The sequence below is a fragment of the Athene cunicularia genome, assembly GCF_003259725.1.
Source record: "Athene cunicularia isolate RWA chromosome 2 unlocalized genomic scaffold, athCun1 chr2_part1, whole genome shotgun sequence".
Lineage (NCBI taxonomy): Eukaryota > Metazoa > Chordata > Aves > Strigiformes > Strigidae > Athene > Athene cunicularia.
This window is the reverse complement of record NW_020799095.1, coordinates 130473322-130488411: the sequence shown is the minus strand read 5'-3', so window position 1 is coordinate 130488411 and position 15090 is coordinate 130473322. Positions and strand designations below refer to the sequence as shown.

At 36.1% G+C, this 15090-nt stretch overlaps 1 protein-coding gene across 1 annotated transcript in view; it reads right to left on the bottom strand.

The window, feature by feature from the left end:
* The window catches only part of VPS13B (vacuolar protein sorting 13 homolog B), a 477299-nt gene that overhangs the window by 391390 nt on the left and 70819 nt on the right, over positions 1-15090 (bottom strand). Inside the window, 4 exon segments of the mRNA XM_026841594.1 lie at positions 4346-4470; positions 5712-5906; positions 9581-9750; positions 10368-10559. Coding sequence (XP_026697395.1) covers positions 4346-4470; positions 5712-5906; positions 9581-9750; positions 10368-10559 — 682 coding nt within the window.

The window sequence follows — 15090 nt, the reverse complement described above, 5'->3', positions numbered from 1 at the left end:
GTTAGCCAAAACAAGGTTACAAGCTAACGTGCCAATCTGATGAAAATGTAACAGATTCTAGAAACATAGTAAATATTTACCTTTAGAGTTAAATCAGTGTTGAAATATTAGGAACAGTTATATTATATAAATGTTCTTAAGGGTTCATAAAAACAAAGCCTACAGAAAATACACACACGCACACACACACACACACACACACACATATATATATATATATATAATGTGAGAATCTCTGTATTTAGATTTTTGTAGTGATCTTTCAGGACTATGAGGGCACATATTAATAAAGTATGTCACAAGTATAATCCACAGCTTTCAAGTGACATCATATCTCTGGGCAGCTGGAGGTGTCCAGCATATGATACACATGACTTCCTCTAGCAGCAGAGCAAATTTTTAACTTTTGTCAGGTTTTGTCAATAATTATTAGCTCTTCAATAAAAACACTGAAGGAGATCCAATGCCAACACAAATCAAATCTCATGTTGTCAAGAATCCTTCCTCATCAGAAACAGCAAAGATAGGCACATTGCCTATGTTTCAACTGAAATTTATTTCTTAAGACAGGTCAAACAAAAGAATCTTTGCAAGGATTATATCCATTTAGTCTCTCAAAGATTTTTGGTTTTTAACAGTAATTATCTGGATCTACTTGCAAGTTTCTATTCCAAACAGATTAACAATTATCTGCTCTGTACTCTCTAATAATTAAAGTGCAGGCCATTAAATTCTAGATACTAATTTCCCCAGCAGGTCCCCAACTTCTTCATTAAAGGTTCATTCACACACTCAAACTTCACATGACCAGCTATTAGTCAAGTCTGTACTGGTGCTTCCTTGCAGGCAGTAAACGAGAAGCTCTTCTGGTCTTGAAACAAGAAAGAGGAGACCACTGGACCAAGAAGCTGCACAGAAAGGACAGATCACATCATCCCCATTTATAACCTTATTTCACCAGTGTTTAGAGTCTCAAATGCTGTCACAGGTGGAGACAGTGAGAACCTTTCCAGAGACCCCATAAAGGAAAACAAGAGTCTGGAACACTTGTCACAGAAAGGGAATTTAGAGACAACAGGTCAAGTAAAGAAGAAAAAAAATCAATAAAACACACACACATAACTGAATCAGTATCTAGCTCACAATAAACAGATGACACTTCACTATCAATCCAGACATCAGAAAAACAAAGGCCATTCAGAATCTGTATTCTCTAGTGTTACTTCAATATTCTCCAGAACTATAACTTATTTTTAAGTGATAGTGGGGTTATAACACTAAAGTGTCTTACACTAGATTACCTCATTTATTACCACAGACATTGTAGCCAGAAGTAAAAAAGAAAAAGAAATCAGCTAATTCCTCTCAAGATTTCTGTTTAACTATAAACATTCTTGTCATTCATTCTAGGCTTTTAACCATATTCTGCTAATTCTCAGTTGGTTTTAGACATTCTCCTGAAAGCTTTGAAAGCTTCTTTACAGTCTGGCACGCAACACTACATAAAGTAGTTGTAAAATATTGACATTAACATTGTATTTTGCATCTTGTTATGCTTGACAAAAACAAAAGACCAGATGTTTTTACTTTCATATAAAAATAGATTAGCTATACAATTTAAAAGATATCCAAGACTTAGTTAACTAGTGAGCCTGAGCATATTTCTTTTATAAAAAAGTGTATTAACTGAAATTAAACCAGACATCAATCTAGTAGGTAAACAAAATAGCACTTCTGTAGCATTTATGGTTCTTTACTGGTTTTTACTGGGCTAATGTTGCTGAAATTTTATCTGGTAAACCATGCTACCAATATTTATCAACTAGTTTAAAAAAATATATTACTACAGTATTTTATATAGCATACACATTTTGAGATTATTATATTGAAACTAGAAAAGAAAGCTATTCTACTGATTTATGTCAGAAATAAAGTTGAGATTTTCACTGCTAACTCAAAACATACTACCTGAGGGATTCCATAACAGTTCATAAAATGTCTTTGTTTTTAAAAGGTATGGTCTGTGGTATATATTTTCTACAAAGAAACAGAAGAACACATGTAGCATCAGATGTGTGTACTTTAAGAAACCCTGGAATGTGAAAGCTAAAAATCCAAATAAAGCAGGTGGTATAATTTGGGGGGAAGGACTGAATTGAAGTTTAATGATATTACCAGGTTATCCTACCAGACTAATTCTCACTCACTGCATGACTTCAATGAAGCTCTCAGTCCTCATGCTGATTTCGATTTAGTTCAAGTGCTATTTGATGTGTTTCATCTGGAGTTTTATTCACTTCAAACTACACTTCATTTAACCAGGCTGCTGCTGTACTCATTTGTTTTTCTACTTTATTACCCGCAAATTGGTGTTGCTTAGTTTAGATAAATTGTTGGAATAAGTTAATTTTATATAATTATTTCACACTGTTAATAAATAAATAAGCTTTAGAAAGATATATATATATCTCTGAAAAAAAGTGAGAAAGCTATTAAAATAATTTTAAAATACACTCAACCACAATAAGTGTTAGTCTTACAAGATCTACTAATAAATGCTGATAGATGATCTGCTATTTTAGGCAGGATCGTTCCCCTGCCTCCACTCCTCAAAACTACTGCTCGTTTTTATTTTTCTATGTTATTAGACTACCATACTTTATTTTCCAGCTGGGCACACATAGTAATACAACGTATTTTTAAAAGAGAGAGAAAGAAATCGAGCAAGACAGGAAGCACAAGAAAGAAGCAGAGAACACACAAGAGAGAATGCCAGCGCAAGACCACGCACACATGAGGTAGAGCACAATGGCCAGCATGCAACGGTGCATGTGGAAAACAGTAAGAAAGAAAGCATGAGAAAGCCAGATTGAGCACAGCGAGCACAAGCACACAAGTGCACTCCTGAGAAAGCACTAGCACTTGAATACCATGAACTTGTCAGACGACGGATTTTTTTCAACTATTTCTCATCTCTAAATATTTTTTTTTTTATTTTGCACATTTAACCATGGGTTTTATAATGTAGTAAATAAACTTAAGTTCACTGTTAAACACTGATTTATTTCTACAGTTTACTAACAAGGATCACCAACCAGAGCTTAGTGTTAAATGTCAGGTCATGTCAGGAAAGGCTGTCAATCCTACCAGAGTACTTAAGTACCCTGCTTAGTGCTGGCTATGGGTTATTCTAGTAACATTTAGTATTTACTAGCAAAACACCGCAACAGAAAGGCAATTCATTTGAAGGGGTTAGTACTTTTGTAAACTACTGATGGAAAACATGAGAAAGTCAATTAGGCTGCTACCACCTGGTGGTGTGCTGATTAGGCTAAAACCCTCTTATATTTAACACAGTATCACAGCTTTTTTTTTTTATAATCCATTAAAATTTCACAAACAAATTGTTGTTACAAATTAGCTATGTAACACAGAATGTTTGAAGCCAAAGTATTTAGCATATTAACCTGTTTTCCTGTTATGTTCTCATTTTTTAAGATTCTTTGTATAGATCTATTCATAAAGTAGTATTACAGTCAGCTACTGCTCAAAATGAGGGATAAAGAAAACTAATGTCCTGTCCAAAGTACTGCCAAAATGCATTTTCTTAAAACAGGTTTTATAAATACAATTTATTAATAAAAACTATTACCGACATTTATGACCACAAGATTTAACTGTAGAGCTGAACTTAAATTCTGAATTTCCATGGCATTAAAGTTAAAAAAAAAAAAAATACATAGCTCATTTCATAATAAAGCACAGAATTGTTTTCAGAAAAAAAGTGTTTGCATTTAAAATCCTAACTACTACAAACAGCTTAACACCTGATCACAATATTAAAACACTTCCAACTGTAATGAGTAACAGAAATAAAAGTCTAGTAGAGACTATATTTTTGCGGAGTTGGGGTGCTTTGTTGTTGTTGGGGGGTGCGCGCAGTTTTCCCCCATTTGTTGTTTTTTTAGCTTGTCAAGTTTATAACAGAAAGAGCTGACCTGTTCAGTTAAACACATCAAGCTTGCCATCAGTATATAACTTCAGCTTTTGTATCTAGTCAAGAAAGAATGGATACTGGTTTACAGAATTCTACAAGGTCTAGAAGAAAGCCATTTACTACAGGGCTTGCATAGCCTGTTCTCTCAACCAAACAGGGTCTAAAATGTTTATTAACATCTATGCTTTCAAAGAAATTTGTTAATAACAGACTTAGCAGTAGAATACAACAGAAGAGACCAAGAAGTTTGGGGATATATAGAGAGCTTGGCATTTTTAAATCACTCAACAGAAACACAAAAGTAGTTGTGCACATTACTTAAATACACTGTACATTCTTAATGCTCACCAATATTTGGGAAACTTGATCAGCTTGCCATAAACAGCAGTACTGAATGAGGGGATAACTGGAACAGGGAAGCAGTACAATCCTTTACTGTCCAAAGAAGTCAGTGCTGCTTGAAAACCAAATATCTGAAACAAATTAAGGTGGTCAAAGGGCATACTATCACATGATTAGATCACTTGCAATTTACTTTCATAACATAACATACACATTTTAAAATATACTCAATAAAAATGAAATAAATTGTGTATTATTTTTAGATAACTCTTTTTAACCCAAACACAAATGTAACTAGAAAAATCTACCTAAAATAATGTCCCAACAGGAATACATATAAAAATATTTTCTTTGCCCAAAATGTGTTGACTACACTCGACTGAATTTTGAAATAATGCTGAATTGTAATTTATCAACTAAAATACATTATTCTATATCCTTTAAATTTGCAGACTGCACATTGCCTTTCATATAAAATAAATAAAATTATTTATAACAATATTGGCCTAAAAGAGTGGTATTTAAGGAAACAAGAAGCTTCTCATCAAAGCTATTTTCTTAATAAAAGCATGTAAAGAAAAGTTTATCACAACTATTCTTTATGATTTTTCCTTGTTCAATATGGAAAACAAATGGTTGTAGAGTTGTCTTTTTAACATGCTGTACCACCATGCTGCACTCAAAACATTTCAAACTGCCTGAGCACATCCTAAAAGGCTGGAAGGCCTGTTTTAAAACCTATCTTGAGATTTCACTTTTTCATTCCACTAAAGCTTCAGCAGATGCCAAATGAATAATCTCAAAGAATTTTTTCAGTAGCTACTTAAATTTCCCCCAACCTCACAATAAGAACTCATTTCACATAGTGGATATTTAACTGAGAACATTAAGAGGTTTTCCTCTTATAATGAAAAACAATGAAATAATGTGGCAACAGTTTTTGATTGTACACCTTTACTATCATGGGCTTGCTCTACCAATACTAGAAGAAATTTTTTTCCTCATAGCATCCCATCAAGTTCTTAAGTGTAATTCACTGCCATCTACATATTCTATGAGCACTATCCTTGAAGAGGGGAAGGGTTTCTTTCCAAATTCTTTTAACTCAATCTTGTCACAAAGACCTTGAGGCTTCTGTCTGTCTAGTTAGTTTCCTCATGTTAAGTTCTCTGCTCATATTACAAAACGTTTGGCACAGGTCAGAAGCAGCAATCCCAAATGACGACATTCTGTGAAATGTGTTTAGCAGCTCCTTTTAGATAAGCTGAAAACTTTCTCCCAAGAAACCTACTAACACTTAGTATTATCTATACTTATATTAACTTTTTGTCAGCACACTGCAGTAAGAAACAGATCTCAAGCCTTCTTTTACCTTCATATAGCAGTGTGAGTAACAGTAATGAAGCAGGTTGTCGGACGGCTGGCTGAGGCTGCTGACCATGTGCACCAGTTGCTCTGCATACATCGGCACCGAGTGCTCCAGGTTAACTTTATCCACTAAAATTCGGATTGAAGGTAAAGGCCGCAGGGGCTGAAAACTTGCAGTATTTAACAGTCCACTTAAGTTCTAAGGGAGGGGGGGGGAAAAAAACATGCCATTTGTACACTTCAGATGTATTACCTACCATATTTACATACTCTTACCTCACATACACAGAAGCAAGTCTAGCATAATAAACGTTTTACAGATACTATGGCTTTACAGTCATTGTAATATGAATCCTCAAATCTTTTAAAAATAATTTCTCCTAAGTTAAAATTTATATATGAACTCTTTATCCAGAGTTGTCTTGGGTGTTGGTGCCCAGGTGCTGGAAGCAGCGGGGGTGCAGGGGCTGCCTCTCTGAGGGGAGAGCAGGTGCTGCCCGGTGCCAGGCACAGCTGGTTGCAGCTGGCTCCAGTCAGTGCTGCAACTGTCCCACCGCGGGACACCCCTGAGACCATCAGCCAAGCTGGTGGCACCCCTGTGGAAACATATTTAAGAAAGGGCAAAGAAAACACACAGGCTAATGGGACTCAGGGGGAAATCAAATGAGAAACAGCAATACAAACAGCAAGGTCAGAGAAGAAGTGGGGGTAGAAGGTGCTCCAGGCCCCGGAGCAGAGATTCCCTTGCAGCCTGTGTAAGAGACCACAGCAGAGCAGACATCACACTGCAGCCCATGGAGGACTCCATGCTGGAGCAGGTGCATAAGCCCTGAAGGACACTGCAGCCTTGTGGAGAGCCCACACTGAAGTAGACTCTTCCTCAAGGACTGCAGCCTGGAGGAAGGACTCACACTGGAGCAGGGGAAAAGTCTGAGGAAGAGGGAGTGGCAGAGATCAACTGACCACAATCCCTCATTCCCCACCCCACTGTATTGCAGGGTAGGAGGTAGAAGAGTCAGGGAATGAAGAAGTAAAGTTAAGCCTGGGAAAAGTAGGAGATGGGGGAAAGGTTCTTGTCTTTGTTTCATCCTATCCAAATCTATTTTAATTGGCAATTAATTAAATTGACCCCAGGTCAAGTCTGGTTTAGTCCTAAGTGATCTCCCCCTCTTTATCATCTCTACCCACCCTATTCTCTCTCCCCCTGTCCGGTTGAGGAGGGGGAATGAGAGAGCAGTTGGGTGAGCAGCTGGCAGCTGGCCAAGGTCAACCCACTAAAAGAATATGCAAAGTCAAAATATTTTGTTCTGTAAAATATTTGTTTACATTTTAATCGCTCCAAAGCACTATCACCATAACTCATGCTGATCTGGCCTTTACACTGTCATATCAGACATCTAAGCAAAAGATGACATTCCAGAAAAATACATACTACAATTTTACACAACCAAATATATTTTTCGTAGTATCCATTAAAATGAAGTACTGCATCCAGTACAAGACATGAACATACCAAAATAACTTTATTGGAGGGCTATCAAAGTGATTAGAGGGTTAGAAAATGATCTTTCTCTTGGGAGAGACTGAGACAACTGGAGTCATTCAGCCTGGAGAAGGCCAAAGGGAAATCCTACTGCTGTCTACAGCTACCTACTGGGAGGGTACAGGGAAGGAGCCAGACTCTTGTCAGAGGTGTACCATGAGCGGACTAGTGGCAACAGACACAACAGAAATACAGGCAATTCCAAGCAGGTCTATGGGAAAGCTTTTTATAGAATCTCTGTCCTTGGAGGTAATTCAGTAGTTGACTGGACAACCCCTGGAGCAACCTGCTGTAGTTGGGCTTGCTTTGAGCAGGATGTTGGACTCCTGGAAATCATCTCCAGAGATCTCTTCCAATCCAAACTACTCTATGAATCTAAAAATTTTATTCAACTGGTATCAAAACAGGATAATAAGTTGATGTATGTATTACTTTAATTCTAAAATTCAAAATTTAAAATATTTTAAATAGGCTTGGCTTCAATTTACATTCAGGATATGTAAACTGAAACTTCCAAGTTAAAACAAACAAAGAAAGAAAAAACCCAATAACAAAAAAAAAAAAAACCACCATCAAAAAAGTTCATTTTAATTCAACCTGTTTGCCTCAAATCCACAATAAAGATGGTGCTGTTCTCCCATTATAAAAATACCATCTGCCCATGCCTATAAGGTGAAAAGTACCACAATCCACTGGACTATTCTGGGCTGAAATAATGCTTGCCATTAGGCATCTGGCAATGTCCCATTTTCTAATATTAGAAGCTTCTGAATGTATCCTAATACATCAAGAGATAACAGACTTGTCACCAATTCACTCACTCCAGGCAGCTTAACTGAAAAGATAAGCAATCTAAGAAAAAGATGCACGCTCCTTAAGCATACTCACTGAATAAATGGCACGTGCTTCAAATTTTATGTATGTTGCAGATCAGAGACTAGTGATCCAAGTAAAGTATTAACATGTATATTATTGTATTTCACTTCACCAATGAAAATGGTGTACAAGCACACTATAAGAAATGCTATAAATTAAGGCTTTGTCCTCTGTCCTCTTGCACATACACATAGAATTTTAAATCACAAACATGCTGTAAATAAGCATATTCTGTAACAAAATACAGCACAAGTTAGACAGTGTTTCCCTAGTCAGCAGGTATCTATTATGTTATCAACAAAATTCAGTCTCATTGTGCCTTACATCATGTAATACTACTCAAATCTATCTGAGGGAAAAAAACAACAGTAACTTTTCCAAGTGGTTTTCACCTTTTTTACATATAAATGCTTCACAACTACTAGTAAGGTTCTTTTCAACTCTATTTTAGAAATTAAAAGAAAGGCTGATACAAAAAATAATTCACTAATTCTGGAAGTCCATTTGAATATCAATTTTTGAATGTTTGGCATAGCAAAGTACTTCACAAATAAATGCCTAACTCACATTGCACCAATTGAAACCACAGATATTAAGAACTTCTGCAAAACACATCCCATTAAAAAAGCTCATCCTCAAGTACAAGGAACATGCATTTAGCGTCCACTTGTGAAAAACACACTGGAAGTATTTTAAAATTAGATGAAAATTCCTAGTTTTTTTACTCCTCTTACAATCCCTCCCCTTATCCATAAGACACCTTCCAGCCTCTGCTGCAAGAGGTAAATCTACTGCAAGTCTTCACTACAAAACACTTTTGCATCCCTAAAGTACCTCAGCTTTGTGCACCAAGGAAGGAGTCCTACAGGAATAAAACCAGTACAGGATTCTTTAGCTGGAGTTATAGTACATATATCCAGAAGATAAAATAAATCAAGGTTGTTAGGAAATTTCATTTCTAGTTCTCTGAGCCAGTCACTCGGCAGTTAAATGCTCGGTAACAGCCAAAGTCCTGATGGTGTCCTGGCTGGAACTAATGCACACAGAGTTGGCTGTTAACATCTATGAAGTCTCTACTGAGACAATGTATCCAAAGATTTCAAACTTGACCAAGTTTGGGAAGATCTGCATGGCAAAACTACAATTCCTCTGACCAAAAGGTTTCCTTATAAAACTTTTAAAGTTGGAGCTACTTCATCTGCTTGATGCTTTAAAATCCTTTTTGTTCCAAATTCTTTTTTCCTACCAGTACATGACACCTTCAGTTTACAAGTCCAGCTAGTCACTGCACACACCACATGTCTTGCGTATCTGAAGATAAAGGGTCACAGGCACCAAACTGATTTGGAATTCAGCAATATATCTGGCACATGGAATAACAGCCCAGTGAGAAAATTCGTATGAAATAGCACATGTTGTTACAAAGAACTGAGTAAGTATCTGCGCATACATACCTTCTCACCCATGATTATGGGCATCAAGTGGTCTAGTAAATTGAATTCTGCCACAGGGATTATAATTGTACACTTAAGAACAGTGAACGTTGTAAGTCGAGTGGGAATGTATTCCTCCAATGACACTACTTCTTCTGAGCTTGGCATATTTCTATTTCCATCTGTATTATCTACAACAGATCAAGACTACATGTTTGACTACAATATATAAAATATCTCCTACAGTTGCTGTTTCAGAAATGGTTAAGGACTAGCAAAAAATGCAAAGCTTAACCCTCTTTCATAGTTAAAACTTTTATTCCACACTGGTTTTACCTAAGGCTAAATGCAATTCTAACTGGATTTTCCTTACTTTGAAATCTGTATAGCTCTTTCTCAGAAACTCATCTCAACACTTTACCATAGCTTGCTTCCATGCATTTTTATCATGTATAACTATTATTTCAGACTTATAAATATATACCAATAGGGATACTCTCTCCTATAAGACTCCAAAATTAAGCTAGAGATGTCAATGAAATAAGCCCTCCTTACTCAACAAGAGGTTTGTGATTGAAGCAAGTGGCCTCCAATTATCTATATACACCTCTGAAATGATCTCAGAGGCATAGCCAACAGTGATGGGAATACTGCTATTAACTTTATCATTATTTTAAATTTTGCTCTTTGGACTCCTAAGATTCCCTAACAGAACTGGAGTTTAACTATTTGGAAGTTGCACCTTCAAGAGCGCTGAATTTGGTCTGGTTTAATTCTGTATATTTGCGTATATGCAATAGGAGCAAACCTGGCTTAGTTCTGCTGTATGGTTCATATTCATGTTCCAGAGCACAAACTATCATTTTCATTATCCGGTGTACCGCACTGCTATCCAATCGAAGATTGAGTGGGCCCACAATGAGGCTTTTTGTAGACATCTCTTGAACATTTCCAAGATCTTCACTCTTTACTGAAGAAAGGTCTTGCTGATTCCCAGAAACTACAAGAAGTTTTATAAATAACAACAAATTACACCCAACTATTGGACATAATAAATTTTATCAGCTACTTTTGTTTCAAATGCTATGATCACAGACTTATAAAAATACAGAAAATACAACAACACAAATTGAACACATACCATGACTGGTTTAACATATTTAAACAAACTTAATTCTTTTTTAATGCAGAGCAAACAGGACAAGATTCTGCCTTGCCTCCAAGCACGGCATAATTTAGGAACCCCTCCATTAACTTTGTATCTCTCAAGCTTGGGACTCTGAGGCTGTTGAAACTTCTGTGACAACTTAACCCCAGGTGCCAATGGCAGCCGTGCTGTTCAAAACTTTTTACAGTTTATCACAAAGATATCGATCCCAAACAATCAAGGAAAAGGTAGGCTGTGAAGAAAATACAGATACAGTCCCCTGAAAGACTAGCTGCTGGTACATGGGCTAGAACAGCGATGAGAATCACTCACTTGTACTATCATAACATAAACTGGCAACGGAAGATAAACCCTTCTTCCATTCACTGATGAAGTAAAGCATGGGCAACAAGAATGAAAACTTCTTTAATCATTATTAACTTCTCTCATTATTATCATTATATCATCATAATAATTATCATTATCAGATCAACTTTAGAAGGACCGCCACAGAGATATAAGGGTCGATTAGTCTCTGCATCTAAAAGATCTGTAACCTCTGAGCTCAAAATGGCAACTACTGTACCAATTAAAGTATAGTTATCCTTTTTCTGATATACATGTAGGGTAATAAGGTAGACTGAAATCACACGTTCACTGTACACAGGCTACTCAGCTATCAAACAGCATGACTATATTTATCCAAACACACTCCATGGAAATTCTTCTGTTAAATCATATAAATTTCAAAAGCTTAAGTTTTCCTGTTACATATGACTTGTAAAAAATACCCTCACACCTCTAACATATTTTGGTGGGTTTTATTCTAATAAATCATCACTTTGACAGTGCTTTGACACAAGCACTAAACACTGAATGTCTTGCTAACCATTACATAAAGGAACAATCTGACAAAATTAGCATCAAGGTTAAATGGATTCTGAGATCACTTAACCTATAAAAATGAAAAAGTTCTGAGATAAAACTGTACGAAGACAGTTTAATTCATTACATGAATCTAGATAGCACATGCACCTTAGATAGTGCAGTACTCCGTAATCCACCAGGTCAAAACTGTGACAAATAGGAAAGCCAGGAAGTGTGCAGCCATTGACACGAATTTCACCTTGGTTTCTACAATTTAACACATTTGCAATTGCAGAGCTGTCCATGTGAAATGTTCTGCTTGTATTCATGATCAAATCATGCAACTGAAACCAAAACCTGTATTAGCAGTGGACTCATTCAATAATTATCTTTCTCAACAAAAATATTTTTAAAGTGATTTCCAAGCTCTTATCCAACGCAGCTCTCGTACGCCTATTCCATGCAAGACAGATCCAACCCTTCCACTTTTCATCAATTTGACTAGATGCAAATTAACCTATCTCCTTACATAAATCTAATACTCTCCTGTCTTTTTGTTACAGTAACAAACTAGACACACCTGTAGAGAAACCAAAATCATAGGGAAACCTGACAATTGCAAATTCTCATTATAACATCTTCCTCACTGACACAATCTGTCCATACTAACACAGACAGCAAGAAAAGCTCAAAGCTCAGCTCATTAGACTGGGCAGTGGGAGCTACAGCTGTTGCAGACAGTTGACCTACCCACTTTGACAAAGAGATGTAGGATCTGTCAGCTTCTGAGTAGCTGTGGCTAAGGAGCCTGGCATGGTATGCTTCACAACCTCAAGGAAAATCTTACTTTTAAACCAAATGGAAGAAAGCATGTTTTATTTTATTTCTGGTTCCCTGAGAGGAACCTAGTCATCTTTTACCCCCCAATTAAACACTCCATTTTCCCTCCCTCCTTTACTGTACTCATTCAAAACAGTCTTTTTAATGGGGGAAGTGAGCTTGTAAGAAAAGGAAGGAGAGGGGCTTTTTTCCCTTGTTTAAATCATACTCTATAAAATGTTCTTGTCTAAGCACTGGTGAGGAGAAAGGTCCTCAAATAAACCAAGACTATGCTGAATTTGACACAGAGCTGGCTTAAAGCTCTGCAGGTCTCTACAGGTCTATACACCCAGCAGAAGAATTAAATTTGTTCCTAAAAGCCCAACAGAAGTTGTTAGTGAGATCATTTATAGCCTCTGCTTCCCTTGGTGTTTTGTTTACAATTCACAAGAAAAAGAGAAACAAAGAAAAAAAAGACAGATAAATACTACCTTATGAAACCTATTCAAATCTTCAAAAGGAACTGAAGTTACAACCTTTGTAATAAATCCTGAAAAAGACTATGCAATGTTTCAAGCAAATTACTATTATGTATTGAAATACTAAGCAAAAATTTAGAAAAATGAAGTTGGAAAGTGAAGACAGGCAGAATTTCAAAATAAGACTACTGTGCATGACTATCTTGTTTTCATTCAAAATACTAAAAGTGATTAATGCATTACTATAAGTGACAGATGAAAATCCTGAGGTTAATGTTATCCAGGAGGCACTTGTGGTTTAATCAGTAATCATACACTTCAGGAAAGGTTAAAGGTGCAAAGAATGTGTCAAACCAAAATTGCCTTGACAGATAAAAATCTTACAATCACATTAACTGCCTCCTACAACTTAAGTTGGGTTAGTTTTTTTGGGGGGCAGGTGGTGTGCACTGATTGTAACTAAAACCAGAGTTAATATCAAAACAACAAATAGTAAAATGTAAACTTTTACATAAATACTTCCATATAAACACCACATATTCAAAATGTAGCAAGATTTATACTGTTTTCAAAATCTTGAGGGATTTATACCTTCATTTTCAAAAAATAATTTACACCTGTTTATTCACATTCTGTTTAATAGTTACATATTTGACTCATAATATGGAAAAAATAGCTAGAAAATAACCAGAAGAAAACGTCACATTTGCTTTTCTGAGGAACAAAACTATTGGAAAATTTAAGGTTCTAAGTTCTTGATTGTACAGCTATAACAACTATTTAAACCATTAATTTAAAAATTAATTATTCATGCTTTTATGTAGACAGGTAGAAGAAATTAGAGAAATAATACTGAACTAAAAACACACAGAAAGGCTTGATAGGAAGACAACCTACATTTTGTGAGGTGTTTCCCTGACAACTGATGCAGAAAATAAAAGCGAAGGCCCTGAGAAAGCAAACTGAAACAAACAGAAGAGAAGCTGAGGAGGGGGAATGGTAGTCAGAATATACATTTACCCTGGCCTTGAGGGGAAAAAAAAAGTTTCTGAGTTCAGCAGTTTCTGAAAAGGGTTAGTTACAGTCAGAAGAAGATGTATCATTACTTTTTCTTGTGTATTCAGAGAAACCAGACACAATATTCCACAAAATCAATTTTTCCTCATAATCAGAGCCTGTGCATATTCAAATTTCCACACCAGAATTCAAAAAGGAGAGAAGGCTTACCCTAGGTCTTCAACTTCTCTACGTAAAAGTTCTGCATGCAATTAAAGTTATATTTTATTAAAACCAGAAACAGAAGCTTGACTTAATGTACATTTTCCCAGCTTCACATCACACTCAGGGTACAGAGAGGAAAGCCTCAGGGCCAGGAAAGAACTGCTAAATTACCTAGTGTATCCCCTACTGTAGAAGGCAATAGCAGCATTTATTTATTTTTATAAGCTTTGCATGATCTATCCTCTAAGCAAACTGGAAGGTTTAGTTTCCTACTTCTTCCGTACTTAATGTCAAACAAGCCCAGAAAAAGACATTAGGAGTTGAGACTTCCCTTACATAGAGATAAAAATGCCCAAAAAAACCCAGATGAGTTGGACTAGGTAGTAAGGACAGATAAAAGTTCAGTAACAAAACAGCAAGACCTTCCCAACAGATGTCCACAGAAATAGTGTTCATGATAATAAATACACAGGTGGGAAAGAAATAATTATTTAGGCAATAAAACTGCAGAGCAGCAGCTGTAGATGACAATCTTCCCAGGGGTGGGGGGGGGGGGGGGGGGAAATCACATTGCAATTCATTATAAGAATAAGTGTATAAAAATCTATAAGTATTATTTGCTGATACATGAACTCCTTTGTCCTGGCTTTTGTGACACTCAAAAAAGAAGACATACTACTAACTGCATTGAATCCACTGTATTGTCTGAGATTTAGAGAAGAATTTATAAGAATCTCAAAAATTACTCAGAATTAGCCAATATCGACATGTGCATGGTTTAGGCTAATATTTGCTCACAACATTTTTCAGATATGTATATTTAAAGATTAATTCTCCACATCATCTCTCATCCTAGCATTTTTCTTCATAGGAGAAAAAGTCAGTCCTTTTCATACTCTGTACCAAGTAAACAAGCAACTTCATTCTTCAACCATGGTTTCTTAAGAGGTTTTTTTCCCAACGTCAATAATGACAACTTAAAAAAAAAATATATCATA